A 15,009-nucleotide genomic window follows, 5' to 3' on the forward strand; every position below is an offset into this window, starting at 1 on the left:
AAGTTTACTTTCGATTTCTTAATATGGCTACTAAACTTTCTTTTTAACTGCGTCATTTCTTTCTTTTCCCAGGGGATTCTGGGTGGTTACTTCCCTTTTGTCATCTTACGTATTTCCTGTGCGGCCTTAAATTTTGTAGTTTTTGTTTAAATTTTATTCTGTTTTGCTTTTTATAATCACTTTATGTTAATAATCCTATTTTTTTTGTTGCTGTGTCTATTCATGAGTTTGAGGTTTATTGTGGTTTTTTTTTAATATATATTTTCCGGCTTTTGTTCTGTTCTGTGTGTATTCTAATTGAGCTAACTTTTTTTTACTTATTTTTTTACTGTTTTACAATTAGCTGATCCTTTTCATATTTATACCTTTTTTTTAGGGAGCGTATACCGGAAGTCATGGGGGTAGTTTTAGCGCTTGCTTCTTTCTGGCGGGTCTGCTTTAGATTTTGCCTTGGGGTCTTGGGCTGGGGGGTGGCGGGAGGGGCTTCACGTTTTAGTTTGTTTTTCTTTGGGCTATATACATTATTGAAGTACTGGTTGCGTCCTTTTCCCCGGTATCTTTTGTATGTTCTGTTTCCTCTCCGGGTTTGTGGGTCGCGCCTATTGTCAATCCTCCTTGTTGTGGGTTGACTTTAGGATTTATGGAGTCTATTATTAATTTTGTCTCCTGGAATACTAATGGTCTTAATCATCCTATTAAAAGAAAAAAAGTTTTTAAAGTGTTCCGGAGACTTAAAGCACAAATTTTATTTTTACAAGAGACCCATGTACGGAGGGGGGACAGACTACGTTTTTTCAAATTCTGGAAGGGACAACAATTTCATTCGAACTCCAATGCTAAGATTCGAGGCGTCTCTATTTTTATAGATTCCTCAGTTACTTTTATACAACAGGATATTATCTCTGATCCGAATGGTAGATTTTTATTGGTTAGTGGTTTACTATTTAATAAAAAAGTAGTTTTGGTTAATGTTTATGCTCCTAATATGGATTGTCCGGAATTTTATAAATCATTGTTTGATCAGTTTCCGAATTTGAACGAGTTTTCATTGATTTGGGGCGGAGATCTTAATACCTGTTTATCTCCAGCTTTGGACCGTTCGGCTCCTTTACGGACTTTACCTAATAAATCTGCAAATTTGATTAATTTTTTCCTTTCTGATTCTGGGTCGACGGATATTTGGCGTTTTCTGCATCCTCAGGAAAAAGATTTTTCCTTTTTTTCACATGTTCATCATTCCTATTCAAGAATTGATTATTTTTTTATTGATTCTCGTCTCATTCCTTCAGTGATTAAATGTGATTATGATTCTATAACCATTTCGGATCATGCTCCACTTAAGCTTTCTATTAAAATTATGGCCAATATACCAAACAATAGACAATGGCGTTTTAATTCGCTGTTGCTTCAGGACTCGGACTTTGTTAATTTTATGAATGAACAGATTGAGCTTTTTTTTACAATTAACCATACAGAAGATATTTCGGTTAACACTCTTTGGGACACTTTTAAAGCCTATATTCGGGGTCAGATTATTTCGTATTCCGTTGCTTTGAGGAAGAAACAGAAGCAGGAGGAGATGGCAATTGTGGACAAGATTAAAGAAATTGATAAGAAATATGTTATGGCTCCTTCTGAGGAGCTATACAAACAAAGAACTGAACTTCAAATGGAACACAGTTTACTACTCTCGTCCTCGATTGTAAACCAATTAAAGAAAACAAGAAGTGATTTTTATGTTCACAGTGATAAAATTGGCAAGCTGCTGGCTAATCAATTGAAATCTAATTATGTTAAATCTCAAATCAATCAGATTTATAACCAAAATGATCGATTGATATTGGATCATGTGGGGATTAATCAAACCTTTTGTGATTTTTATTCTTCTTTATATCAATCAGAGTCTCCTCGAGATTCTAAATATATGAATGATTTTTTAGATAAGTTAGACTTTCCTCAGATTTCACAGGATATGTCTTCTTTATTAGATACTTCCATTACAATGGATGAGATTAAGAATGTTATTTTTTCTATGAATCTGGGGAAAGCTCCTGGCCCTGATGGGTTTACCGTTGAATTTTATAAATGTTTTGCTTCTTTATTGATTCCTTGGCTCTATAAGGTTTTTGAGGCTTCTTTGAAACTTGGTAAACTTCCGGAATCTTTTAATAGAGCATCAATTTCTTTAATACTAAAGAAGGATAAAGACCCTGCTCAATGTGCATCTTATAGACCAATATCTTTATTAAATGTTGATTCTAAAGTTTTTTCTAAGTTATTAGCAAATAGACTAGAAAAAGTACTTCCTTCTATTATTTCGGAAGACCAAACAGGTTTTATTAAAGGTCGTTACTCTTTTTATAATATTCGTACATTGTTAAATATCGTTTATACTCCCTCACAAAATGTTCCTGAGTGTGTTATTTCTTTAGATGCCGAGAAAGCTTTTGATAGAGTAGAATGGCCTTATTTATTTAAGGTGCTTGAAATGTTTAATTTTAGCCTGAAATTTATATCCTGGATTAAACTGTTATATCACTCCCCTGTAGCCTCGGTTCGTACTAACTCTTTAAACTCACCTTTTTTTCCTCTCTTTCGTGGTACTCGACAAGGCTGTCCTCTTAGTCCCCTATTATTTGATATTGCATTAGAACCTCTTGCAATTGCTATTCGAGAATCTTCAAATATTACTGGGATAACTCGGGGATTAAAGTCCCATAAATTATCACTCTATGCTGATGATTTACTTTTATATATTTCTAATCCTGAGAGATCTATTCCTGCTGTTTTAGAGTTATTAGCACAATTTGGTCTTTTCTCAGGTTATAAATTAAATCTTAGTAAGAGTGAACTTTTTCCGATTAATAAACATCTTCCCTTATATTATAAATTTCCATTTAAATTGATTAATAATTACCTTTCATATCTTGGGATTAAAATTACTTGTAAACATAAAGATTTATTTAAGACTAACTTTTTACCATTAATAGACCATATTACTCAACTTTCATCTAAATGGTTTCCCTTATATTTAACTTTGATTGGTCGTATTAATGCAGTTAAGATGTTTTTTTTGCCAAAATTTTTATATGTGTTTCAGGCATTACCAATTTTCGTTCCTAAATCTTTTTTTGATAAAGTCGACTCTAAAATCTCTTCATTTATTTGGCAGAATAAGAATCCGAGACTGGGTAAAATACATTTACAGAAAGCTAAGAGAGATGGAGGTTTAGCATTACCTAACTTTAGATTTTATTATTGGGCTATTAATATTCGACATATGAAATTTTGGTTACTTGACCGGGATATACTATCTATTCCTAAATGGGTAGCATTGGAATTACAATCTGTTCAGGGTTATACACTTGGTTCTATTTTAGGTTCATCTCTTCCTTTTGATTCGAAACGCCTTAAGCAGGTCTCTAACCCGATCGTTAAATATGCTTTGCGTATTTGGTTTCAATTCAGAAAATTTTTTGATCTTAATCAATTCGGGTTAGCGATTCCTATTTTAGGTAACATATTTTTTCCTCCCTCTTTTACGGATCGCGCTTTTCAAACTTGGAAGACTAAGGGTATTTTACGGTTTTTGGATTTATTTTTAGATGGTTCCCTTATGTCTTTTGAACAATTATCTAATAAATATAACCTATCAAGAATACATTTTTTTAGATATTTACAAGTTAGAAATTTCCTAAGTACTATACTTTCTTCCTTTCCAATGCTTCCTCCTATATATATTTTAGATTCGATAATTAACCTTAATCCATGTCAGAAAGGTGCATCGGCTATGATTTATAATATTATTATGAAACTCAGGAAAGCTCCATTTGATAAGATTAGGGTAGATTGGGAACAGGAATTGGGGCTTACCATTTCTGTGGATGATTGGGGGCAGATTTTACAATTAGTTAATACTTCCTCTATTTGTGCTAAACATTCCCTAATTCAATTTAAAGTGGTGCATAGAGCACATATGTCCAAAGATAAGTTAGCGCGTTTTTACTCGCATATTAATCCTTTCTGTGATAGATGTTCGGGGCAGATAGCCTCTTTAACTCATATGTTTTGGTCTTGCCCTACTTTGGAAACTTTTTGGAGAGATATTTTCAATATTATTTCTAAGGTATTAAATATAGATATCTCTCCTCACCCTATTACTGCTATCTTTGGACTACCTAAAATTTCTAGTAATCTTTCCCCTTCAGCCCGTAGAATGATTGCATTTCTTACTTTAATGGCGAAAAGATGTATTTTACAACATTGGAAAGAGCTTAATGCTCCAACTACCTTTTTTTGGTTTTCTCAGACGATTTTATGTTTGAATCTGGAGAAAATTAGAAGTAACCTTTATGATTCTTCATTTAAATTTGAACAGATTTGGGGACCTTTTATTCGATATTTTCATTTAATGTAATATTTACCCTTCTTGTTTTTTTTCACTGTTTTAATGGAGGTCGGGATTGAGGACGTGATTTTAAGTTTAACTCTGTTTGGTTTCAAGTTAGCCCATTGCTTTGCTTTGCTTTTAGTTAGTTGCACGGTGGGTTTTTTTTGGGGTTTTTTTTTTCTTTTTTTCCATTGATATATATAAAATCTAGTATACTATTATGTTATCTTGGTTTCTTATGCTTAAATTACATTGTTTGTAGTATTTTCTTTTTGGTATTGTTATCTTTTGGAATTTTATTATACTTTAACATTGTATTAATGTTTATATGGCTTACCTTTTTTGTATACTTACTCAATAAAAAGATTTAAAAAGAAAGAAGAGATCTCTTATGTGGCGAAGCGACCCACAAAATTGAATTGAACTGACTTTATTACTTACATCCTTCACATACATGATGAATAAAAATCTTTACGTTATGTCTCAGTTTAAATGTGCAATGTGCAATTTATAGTAGTTTGTAATAAATAGTATGTAGGACAGGACAGTCAGTATAACATAGAAATACAATTGTATCAGCATGAATTAATCAGTCTGTTGGCCTGCTGGAAGAAGCTGTCATGGAGCCTGTTGGTCCTGGCTTTTATGCTGCGGTACTGGTTCCCGGATGGTAGCAACTGGGACAGTTTGTGGTTGGGGTGACTTGGGTTTCCAATGATCCTTCGGGCCCTTTTTACACACCTGTCTTTGTAAATGTCCTGAATAGTGGGAAGTTCACATCTACAGATGTGCTGGGCTGTCTGCACCACTCTCTGCAGAGTCCTACGATTGAGGGAAGTATAGATCACAAGACAAAGGAGCAGAAGTAGGCCATTCGGCCCATCAATTCTGCTCTGCCACTCCACCATGAGCTAAACTATTCTCCCATCTGGTTCCAATTTCCGGCTTTTGCCCCTTATCCCTTGATACCCTGACTAATTAGATACCTATCAATCTCCTCCTTAAACACCCTCAATGATCGGGCCTCCACAGCTGTATGTGGCAACGAATTCCATAAATCCACGACACTATGGCTAAAAAAAATTTCTCCTCATCTCTGTTTTAAATGGGTACCCTCTAATTCTAAGACTGTGGCCTCTTGTCCCGGACTCACCCACCAAGGGAAACAGCCTTTCCACATCTTCTCTGTCCAACCCTTTCAACATTCGAAATGTTTCTATGAGATCCCCTCTCATGAATACTCTAATGAATACAGTCCAAGAGCCGACAAACGCTCCTCATATGTTAGCCCCTGCATTCCAGGAATCATCCTCGAAAATCTTCTCTGAACTCTCTCCAACATCAGAACATCCCTTCTAAGATCCCTTCTAGATCCCAAAACTGCACACAGTATTCCAAATGAGGTCTCACCAGTGCCCCATAGAGCCTCATCAACACCTCCTTACTCTTATACACTATTCCTCTTGAAAGGAATGCCAACATAGCATTCGCTTTCCTTTCTGCCGATCCAACCTGGTGGTTAACCTTTAGGGCATCCTGCACAAGGACCCCCAAGTCCCGATTTTTAAAATTTTCTCCCCATCTAAATAATAATCTGCCCAATTATTTCTTCATCCAAAATGTACAACCGTACATTTCTCAACATTGTATCTCATCTGCCATTTCTTTGCCCACTCTCCTAAACTGACCAAGTTTCTCTGCAACCTTTCCGTTTCTTCAACACTTCCTGCTCCTCCACCTATCTTGGTGTCTTCTGCAAACTTAGCCACAAAACCATTTAATCCATAATCTAAATCGATATACTTTGTAAAAAGAAGCGGCCCCAACACTGACCCCTGTGGAACACCACTAGTAACCGGCGGCTAATCAGAATAGGGTCCCTTTATTCCCACCCTTTGCTTTCTGCCTATCAGCCAGTGCTCCACCCATTCCAATATCTTTCCTGTAATTCCTTGGGCTCTCATCTTATTAAGCAGCCTCTTATGCGGCACCTTATCAAAGGCCTTTTGAAAACCCAAATACACAACATCCACAGCCTCTCCCTTGTAAATTTTATTTGAGATTACCTCAAAAAATTCCAATAGGTTGGTGAGGCAGGATCTTCCCTTCATGAAACCATACTGGCTTGGGCCTATCTTGTCATGCACCTCGAGGTATTTCATAACCTCGTCCTTGAGGATCGACTCCAATAACTTTCCAACTACCAATGTCAGACTAATAGGTCTGTAATTTTCTTTTTGCTGCCTCCCTCCTTTCTTAAACAGCGGAACTACATTTGCGACCTTCCAGTCCTCTGGAACCATGCCAGAGTCTGTTGATTCCTGGAAGATCATTTCCAATGCCTCCACAATCTCCAAAGCCATGTCCTTCAGAACCCATAGGTGCACCTCATCCGGTCCGGAAGACTTATTGGTTCTTAGTCCATTTAGCTTCCCAAGCACTTTCTCTCTAATAATCTTGACTGTACCTAATTCTACTCCCTGAGACCTCTGGCTATCAGGTATGTTGCTAATATCTTCCTCTGTAAAGACTGATGCAAAATACTCATTTAGTTCCTCTGCCATCTCTTTGTTTCCCATTATAATTTCTCCAGCATCATTTTCAGTTGGTTCTGTATCTACTCGTTTCACTCTTTTACTCTTCATATACTTGAAAAAACTCTTAGTATCCTCAGAAGGGAGTGGAGGCCAATTCTCTGGATGCTTTCCAGAAAGAGTTAGATAGAGCTCTTAATGATAGCGGAGTCAAGGGATATGGGGAGAAGGCAGGAACAGGGTACTGATTGTGGATGATAAGCCATGATCACTGTGAATGGCCTACTCCTGCACCTATTGTCTATTGTCTATCCTTTTTTATGTTAATTGCCAACTTCCTTTCATAATTCATCTTTTCTTTCCTAATGACTTTCTTAGTTTCTTTCTGTAAGTTTTTAAAAGTCATCCAGTCCTCAGTTTTCCCACTAATTTTTGTTTTCTTGTACGTGTCTCTTTTGCTTTTATTTTAGCCTTAACCTCTCTCGTTAGCCACATTTGTGCCATTTTTCCATTCATGATTTTCTTTTTTCTTGGAATATATTTTTCCTGCACTTTCCTTATTTCTTGTAGGAATTTCATCCAATTCTGCTCTACCGTCCCTCCATCTGGCTTACTTTTCCACTCGACTTGGGCCAATTCCTCTCTCATACCACTGTAATTTCCTTTGTTCCACTGAAATATCGATACACCTGATACCAGCTTCTCCTTTTCAAATTTGAAACTGAACTCAATCACATTATGATCATTTCTTCCAAGGGGTTCCTTTACCTCCAGCTCCCTAATCGCCTCAGGTTCATTACACAGCACCCAATCAAAAACAGCCGGTCCCCTGGTGGGCTTCTGGACAAGCTGCACCAAAAAGCCATCCCGTAGGCATTCTACAAACTCCCCCTCCTGAGATCCAGTATGTTCCTGACTTTCCCAATCCACTTTCATATTAAAATCCCGCATAATTATTTTGACATTTTCCTTCTGACATGCTTTTTCTATTTCCAGCTGTAACTTGTAGTCCACATCCCGGCTGCTGTTTGGAGGCCTGTATATAATTGCTATTAGTGTCTTTTTACCCTTGCCATTTCTTAACTTGACCCATAAGGATTCTACCTCTTCTGATCCTATGTCCCTTCTTTCTAGTGATTTGATATCGTTGCTTACCATCAGGGCCACGCCACCCCTTTTACCTACCTTCCTATCTTTCCTATACACTGTGTATCCTTGGACATTCAGCTCCCAGTCACATCCATCATTTAGCCATGACTCAGTGATAGCCACAATGTCATATCTTTTAACCTGTAGCTGTACAACAAGGTCATCCACTTTATTTCTAAATTTGCGTTCAATTAAGTACAGTACATTTAGATCAGTATCTATTACCAATTTTGCTATATTTCTATCACACAGCAAATTATCCTGTCTATTCACCTGCCTGTCCTTCTTGCCATCTTTGCTGCACAGTATCTTTGACTTATTTCTATTTTCCTGTTCCTCGACCCTAACACCCTGGTTTCCTTCCCCCTGCCAACTTAGTTTAAACCCTCCCTAACAGCTATATTAAACAATCCTGCCAGGATATTAGTACTCTTTGAGTTCAGGTGTAACCCATCGTTTTTGTATAAGTCATACCTCCCCCAAAGTAGATCCCAATGATCCAAGAATTTGAAGCCCTGCCCCCTGCACCAGTTACTTAACCACACATTCATCTGCTTAATTCTGCTATTCTTATCTTCATTAACGTGTGGCTCAGGCAGTAATCCTGAGATTATTACTCTGGAGGTCCGGCTTCTCAATTTTCTTCCTAGCTCCCAGTAATCTTCCTTCAGGACCTCCTCTCTTTTTCTGTCCATGTCATTGGTACCAACATGTACCAAGACTTCTGGCTGATCATCCTCTCTCCTCAGAATACTCTGGACCCAATCTGAGACATCCCATACCCTGGCACCAGGGAGGCAACACACCATCCGGATATCCTTGTCCGGCTCGCAGAACCTCTTGTCTGTTCCCCTCACTATGGAATCCCCTATAACTACTGCATTTCTCCTTGCTGTCTTGATCACGGCACTGGGCAGAGTGCCAGAGTCCCGTTCGCCATGGTCTTTCTCTGTCAGGTCATCCAACAGTATCTAAAACAATATATCGATTTCTGAGGGGGACTGTCACAGAGGTGCTGTCCACTATCTCTCTATAGGTATTATCAATCACCACCTGACTTTCCCTAATTAGCTGAAGGTCGTCAAGTTGCAGCTCCAGATCCCGAACATGGTCCTTAAGGAGCCTCATCTCAATGTACTTGGTGGAGATGTAATCCTTGGGGAGGCCGGGAGTCTCCCAGGGTCCCCACATCTGGCACTCCAAGCACAACACTAATCCTAGATGCATACCTCTAATGCTACTGTTATTACTAAATAAATAAACCTGTAACCTATCCCTTTACTATGAGACTCAACGGTCGCAGGAAGCCTCTTCCTGTTTCCGCCTAAGCCCGTTGAGTCAAAGCCCTATCACTCTGCACCTTCTCACTCCGCTGCCCACTGGATATGGAGGTGTTCTTTTTAAGCCTTCCGCGCTGTGAGGTCACGCGCCTGCGCAGTTGTGCCTCTTTTATCCCAAGTAGTTGAAAACAATATCTGAATTTTCTCCGGAAAAACGGAAAAAAGCCTGCTTGCTGTGAATCGAAAAATAGTTCCCATACCAGGCAGTGATGCAGCCAGCCAGTCAGGATGCTCTCAAGTACTTGGGATTTGGGGGCCTATACCAAACTTCTTCAACCATCTGAGGTGAAACAGATGCTGTTGTGTTTTTTTCACCGCATAGCCGGTATGTACAGACCACATGAGATCCTCGGTGATATGTTTGCCGAGGAACTTAAGGCTGTTCACCTTCTCAACTCCATTGATGTCTCCTTTCCTCCCGTAGTCCACAACCAGCTCCTTTGTGTTAGCGACATTGAGGGAGAAGTTGTTTTCTTGACACCACTGTGTCAGGGTGATGACTCCTTCTCTGTAGGCTGCCTTGTTATGATGCCTGTGTAAATCTTGCCCTGGCTACGCTGCTTACCAGCCTTCCTAAGGTTGGCTGATATGTCACATAATGGTCATGTGGGATTTTTAAACTGGCTATTAAATGAATTGTCATTTATAAATTGAATCTTGTCTGCATCTTCACTCAATGACAGTAAGTATCTTGTTTCTTTTCTCTTCAGGAAATGAGTAATGGTAACTTAATTCGGATCTCAATGCCAGAAATAACAAACTCTCAGCTGGGTAAGTGCAAGAAAATAATGACATTCTGCCACATATTTAAATACAATTATGTATAAAATTCACAAGATCTATAATTATGCATGATGAATTAAGTATGGTCACGGGCATTTCTTTTCATTGCAGAAGGAAAGGTTGTAAGCAAATACATTGTTTTTGTTTAATTTTTAATAGTGAAAAAGTGCTTGCAAGCTGTAAAGTACATCCTTCCGAGAGAGATTGCGGTGCAGGTTTTGATTAAGTGGTACAACACTTACAATGCTCCTGGAGGACCTAACTATCATTCAGAGTGGAATCTGTTTGTGACCTGCCTCATGAATATGATGGGCTACAGCACAGACAGACTGGCATGGACACGCAATGTAAGTTATGCTTGACAATGCAAACAGATTTCCTGTTGTAGGGAGAAGTGGGAAAAGTTTAAAAAAGCATGATTTGATAATTGATATTGCTACAGTTACAGAAAGTTACTCAAAAATGCTTCCAAGATGCAGCACGTTTGCTTCGAATCATTGTGTGATTGGGGAGTTGGAACTGATATATTTTACAAGAGCTATAAAACATTTTGGTCTACAACATGCTTTCAAAGTTCAACAAAAAAAAAATGTAAGACTTGTGGAAGGAGACCAATTTGAAGTATGTATTCCTGAAGGAGACAGTCCCCTTTTGCTAAATTGCTTCCATTCTACACTCTTTATTGCAGAATGGAGACTTTGAATGTATATTCTTTGATTTATGGTAGAACTTTTTATTCTCAAAATTAAAGAAAGCAATCAAATAGTATTGCATGCACATCCCTGATGGAATCATTTAGCAAAAATATTAGATATACCTTTACGCACAGTGGTTTTATATTCCAGGAGCCAGTGAGCAAGAATATGTAAATCATAAATTCCTTTTTACACTTCTGTTAGAGTGTAATAACTGATTGTATTCCAGAGCTCAACAATTTTAGTCTTTAAAAACAATCTAAATACTTAAAACTACATGAACACAAGAGTCTGAATATTAATTTCATTTGTTAAATTAAGATAATTAAATATACATGAAGTACTCCTTTAGGTATTCAAGATTGTGAAGGTGAAGACATGAGACGCCAAATGCTGGGATCTTAAGCAAAAAAAAAGGCAAACTGTTAGAGGAACCAGGAGGTTGAACAGAATCTGTGGGGTGCAAAGTAATTGTTGAGAGCCTGCATTGGTCCAGTAGTTTGTTCTTTGTTGTAGATCCTGAGAGCCTTAACAGGGAGATTACATTATCTTGTGGAAGAATTTTTAATTTGACGTCACCTAGACAAGATAAGGGACAAAAATGTGGCTTTTTTTTTTCTCTCAGGTGTTCATGAGACCTTTGAACACCCGTTGGCAAAGGCTGATAGAAGCAGAATCGTCTTTGAAGCAAGATTCTTGATATGCAAAGTGTTGAAAGGTCACAAATTGGTGAGAAGGTGGAGATGACTTTACAGTCAGATTAGCAATATATAGAGGAACAGCCTTGAGGGACTGAATGGCCTACTCAGGTTCCTAATCTGTGCTGGCTTTGCCGTTTGAGTTGGTGGCAGGGAAAGTAAGTGGCAGAATTAGTACTGGTGTTTGGTTGATGGTGGTGCTGGAAAACATGATGGTAAGAATAATGTGGAAGGAAAGGATTTTTCCTTACGATTGTTCCTGCATGTCTGATTTATAAGGTTTAAAGGTTTTAATGGGCTTGTAAGCCTCCAATTTTCTATCAAGAGGCAGCAGCTAAAGTATTTTGTGGAGATTATCATCTGGATAGACTGGGGTCTCCTCTGTCCATGAGGATGCAGTGCTTTGTGTCTGTGAACTTTGCTGTGATTTACACCACTATTCTGATGAACTGAATACCGAGGCTCTGGATCTACTGGCAGCTCCGGGGATTTGGATCTGTTGCTGTTGCTGCTCACTTCTATTGTTCGCATGATTTGTTTTTTTCTCTCTCTGTGCACATTGTGGGTCCGTCTTTATTACTACCATTGAGCTCTTTCGGGTTCCTTGCTTTGCTGCTGCCTGTAGGTAGACAAATCTCAAGGTTGTATAACTTATACATTTTTTGATAATAAGCATACCTCGAACTTTTGCTTTCTCAAGTGGCGGAATGTGTCTCGTAGCTTTCTTATGGTAAGCTGTTCTTTTTGGTGGGGTTGCTGATTTTGTTTCTTCCTTCTCCTTTTGTGACTATTGTTATTCAAGCTGTAACTGATCTCATTTGTGAATTCTTCACCGTGTGATGCATCGTCCTGATACACATCATAAAATCCAGCTTCACTTTCCAACTTGACAATGTTTTCTTGGAGGTCTTTCAGGCTTGTAAACCCCTTAGGGAGGTTCGCACACATTCTGATTGATTCCTCTGTATTGCTTTCATTATTGCATGGGTTATGTAATCCCAAGAGGTATTGATGTAGACTTTGGCTATCTTGATCATTTCTCTCTTCCAATTTTTCTGTGTTTGTTATTGCTCAGCTCCACAGAAGAGTGGCTCGTTTTGCATTGCCGGTACTAAGCTCTGGATGTGGTGATAGCACCCTGATCATTGAGTTTTAACAATTAAATTGTGGCATGGTGTTCAAACCCTACTGAACATTGTCAGCCATCTCTTCCGTGTTGATAGAAGAGTCTGGAGCTGCTTGAACCTGAAGCAAGAAACAAACATCTGGAAGAACTCAGCTCGTAACCACCATCTGTGCAGGAAAAGGATGTTTTGGATCAAAATCCTGCATCAGTTCCAAAAGGATGTTTTGGAAACAAAAACATGTGTTGTGATGTGTCATGTCGTCATGTGTCTCGATGCAAGGTTTCAACCTGAAAAATCCACAATTCCTCCCCTCCCCGCCTCCCCACAGATGCTGCTCAACCTGCTGAGTTCCTCCAGCAGAATATTTGTTGCTCATGTTGTCGGTGTTAAGTGGATGTCTAAGTATATCGTTGACAGAGTTTGTTTTCTTCAAAGAACATTGGACACTGAAGGGGAGTGAAACAACATGATTGCTACTTCATCTGGAATGTGTTGACATATGTTCCTTGTACTATTTGGCACCATTATAGCTCTTTTGGATTGAGCTGATTTCCTCTGGAGTTTGGGCTTTATTCCGAATTTCTAGAAACATTTTTATATATCACTTTCAACACAGTAAAATATCCCAAGACACAGAGACTGATCATATAACGTAATCTTTTGCAGTTGAGTTTTATTTTCATTTTAAAGAATAGCATTTGGTCAAGATAATTGACTCATGCCTTTGGCACACTTGGGCAGCATAATGTTGCTGCAGGTACTGGGAACATATTTTAACTTATTCCAGCTGTAGTAGCCTATGTGGTTACAAGTTCAGGTTGACTCTGTTAATTCTCCAGGTGTCCTGTTTACTGTCTCAGATAAAATCCAGCAGTATTTGTGTTCCTTCTTTCCCCTCCTCCTCTTCCCTTACCCTCCTCCTCCTCCTGTGCTGTCAGTTCTGGATCACCATTTTGCAGAAGAGCATTGGCATTTCTACTGGTGTCCCGGCCAATGTCTACTCTGAACTACAACACTTGGACTATGAGAATCAGTGGGTTATTAATGGATGCATGTACGAGAATGGGTCACAGAGAATTCAGTAAGGAATAGGGCGAATGGGATTGCTCTGAGAGCCAGCAATAGACTTTGTGAGCAAAATGGCTTCATTCTATGACATGTGAGAAATGTTACAATGAAAATTACACTATCTGTTGAGTCTCCTGCTGTCTTAGCAAAGTAATACTCATGAAACACAAATTGGCTATTTAATCTGGCCTAGTGTTCATCCAGTAAATAAGATTGAAATAGTACAGAGAAAATTTACCACAATTTTGCCGGGTCTGGAGGACCTGAATTATAAAGATAGATTGAATAGGTTAGGATTTTATTCCTTAGAACACAGATAGGGTAAATGCAAGTAGGCTTTTTCCACTGAGGTTTAGTGGGACTACAAACAGAGGTCTTTGTTTAAGGGTGAAAGGTGAAAAGTTTAAGGAGAACTTGACGAGAAACTTCTTCACTCAGGGGGCGTGAAAGTGTGAAAATGTTGCTGGCATACGTGGTGCATGGGAATTCTATTTCAATGTTTAAGCAAGGTTTGGATAGGTACATGGATAGTAAGGATATGGAGAGCTATGGTCCTGGTGCAGGTTGATAGGAGTAAACAGTTTAAATGGTTCGGCACGGAGTAGATGGCCAAAGGACCTGTTTCTATACTGTACTTCTCTATCACTCTATGACTCAATACTCAACATCTTTTTTCACAATGTGCATTGAACCTCCCTGGCTTCCAGTTTATCCCAGGAAATTCTCCATGCTGTTCAACAATCCTGTGCATGCACACGCACATGCACAAAATGCCAGATTTCCAGTCGTCAGGGCCATAAAGTTATTTTTGTCCAGTTTTAGAACCAGATTAATTTATTAAGTGAGTACATTTTGGGATTCAGTTTTAAGGAACAAAAGCATTAAATCCCTCTGGGGAGGGAATTCTATACACCATTACTGTATTAAAATACAACTTTTAGTGGGGATATTTAAAACATAGTCTTAATTTGACAATAAAGGTCACATTCAACAAATAACATTTTCCATTAATAACTTTATTCTGAAAGAACATGAAGGAGGCAGAGTCCATATAACAAAGCATGCTTACAATTTTAGCAACAGGATATCCCGTCTCAGAGCTAACTTAGGCTCCTGTCTCATTTTCAATACTTTGATATGTAATAGTGTAAATATGTGTGTGGACTTTATTTTTCTCTGATGATTAACATCAGAACAATAATTTATAGTGTATGTTTTCAAACAA

General features: G+C 38.3%; 1 protein-coding gene across 3 annotated transcripts in view; it reads left to right on the forward strand.

The window, feature by feature from the left end:
• Positions 1-15,009, forward strand: part of anapc1 (anaphase promoting complex subunit 1) — a 243,904-nt gene that overhangs the window by 65,962 nt on the left and 162,933 nt on the right. For all 3 annotated transcript variants that reach the window (XM_063040702.1, XM_063040703.1, XM_063040704.1), the window contains 2 exons: positions 10,124-10,184; positions 10,356-10,543. In XM_063040702.1, the coding sequence (XP_062896772.1) occupies positions 10,124-10,184; positions 10,356-10,543 (249 nt within the window). The remainder of the gene's footprint in view (positions 1-10,123; positions 10,185-10,355; positions 10,544-15,009) is intronic.

The sequence above is a fragment of the Mobula hypostoma genome, chromosome 2 (assembly GCF_963921235.1).
Source record: "Mobula hypostoma chromosome 2, sMobHyp1.1, whole genome shotgun sequence".
Taxonomy (NCBI): Eukaryota; Metazoa; Chordata; class Chondrichthyes; order Myliobatiformes; family Myliobatidae; genus Mobula; species Mobula hypostoma.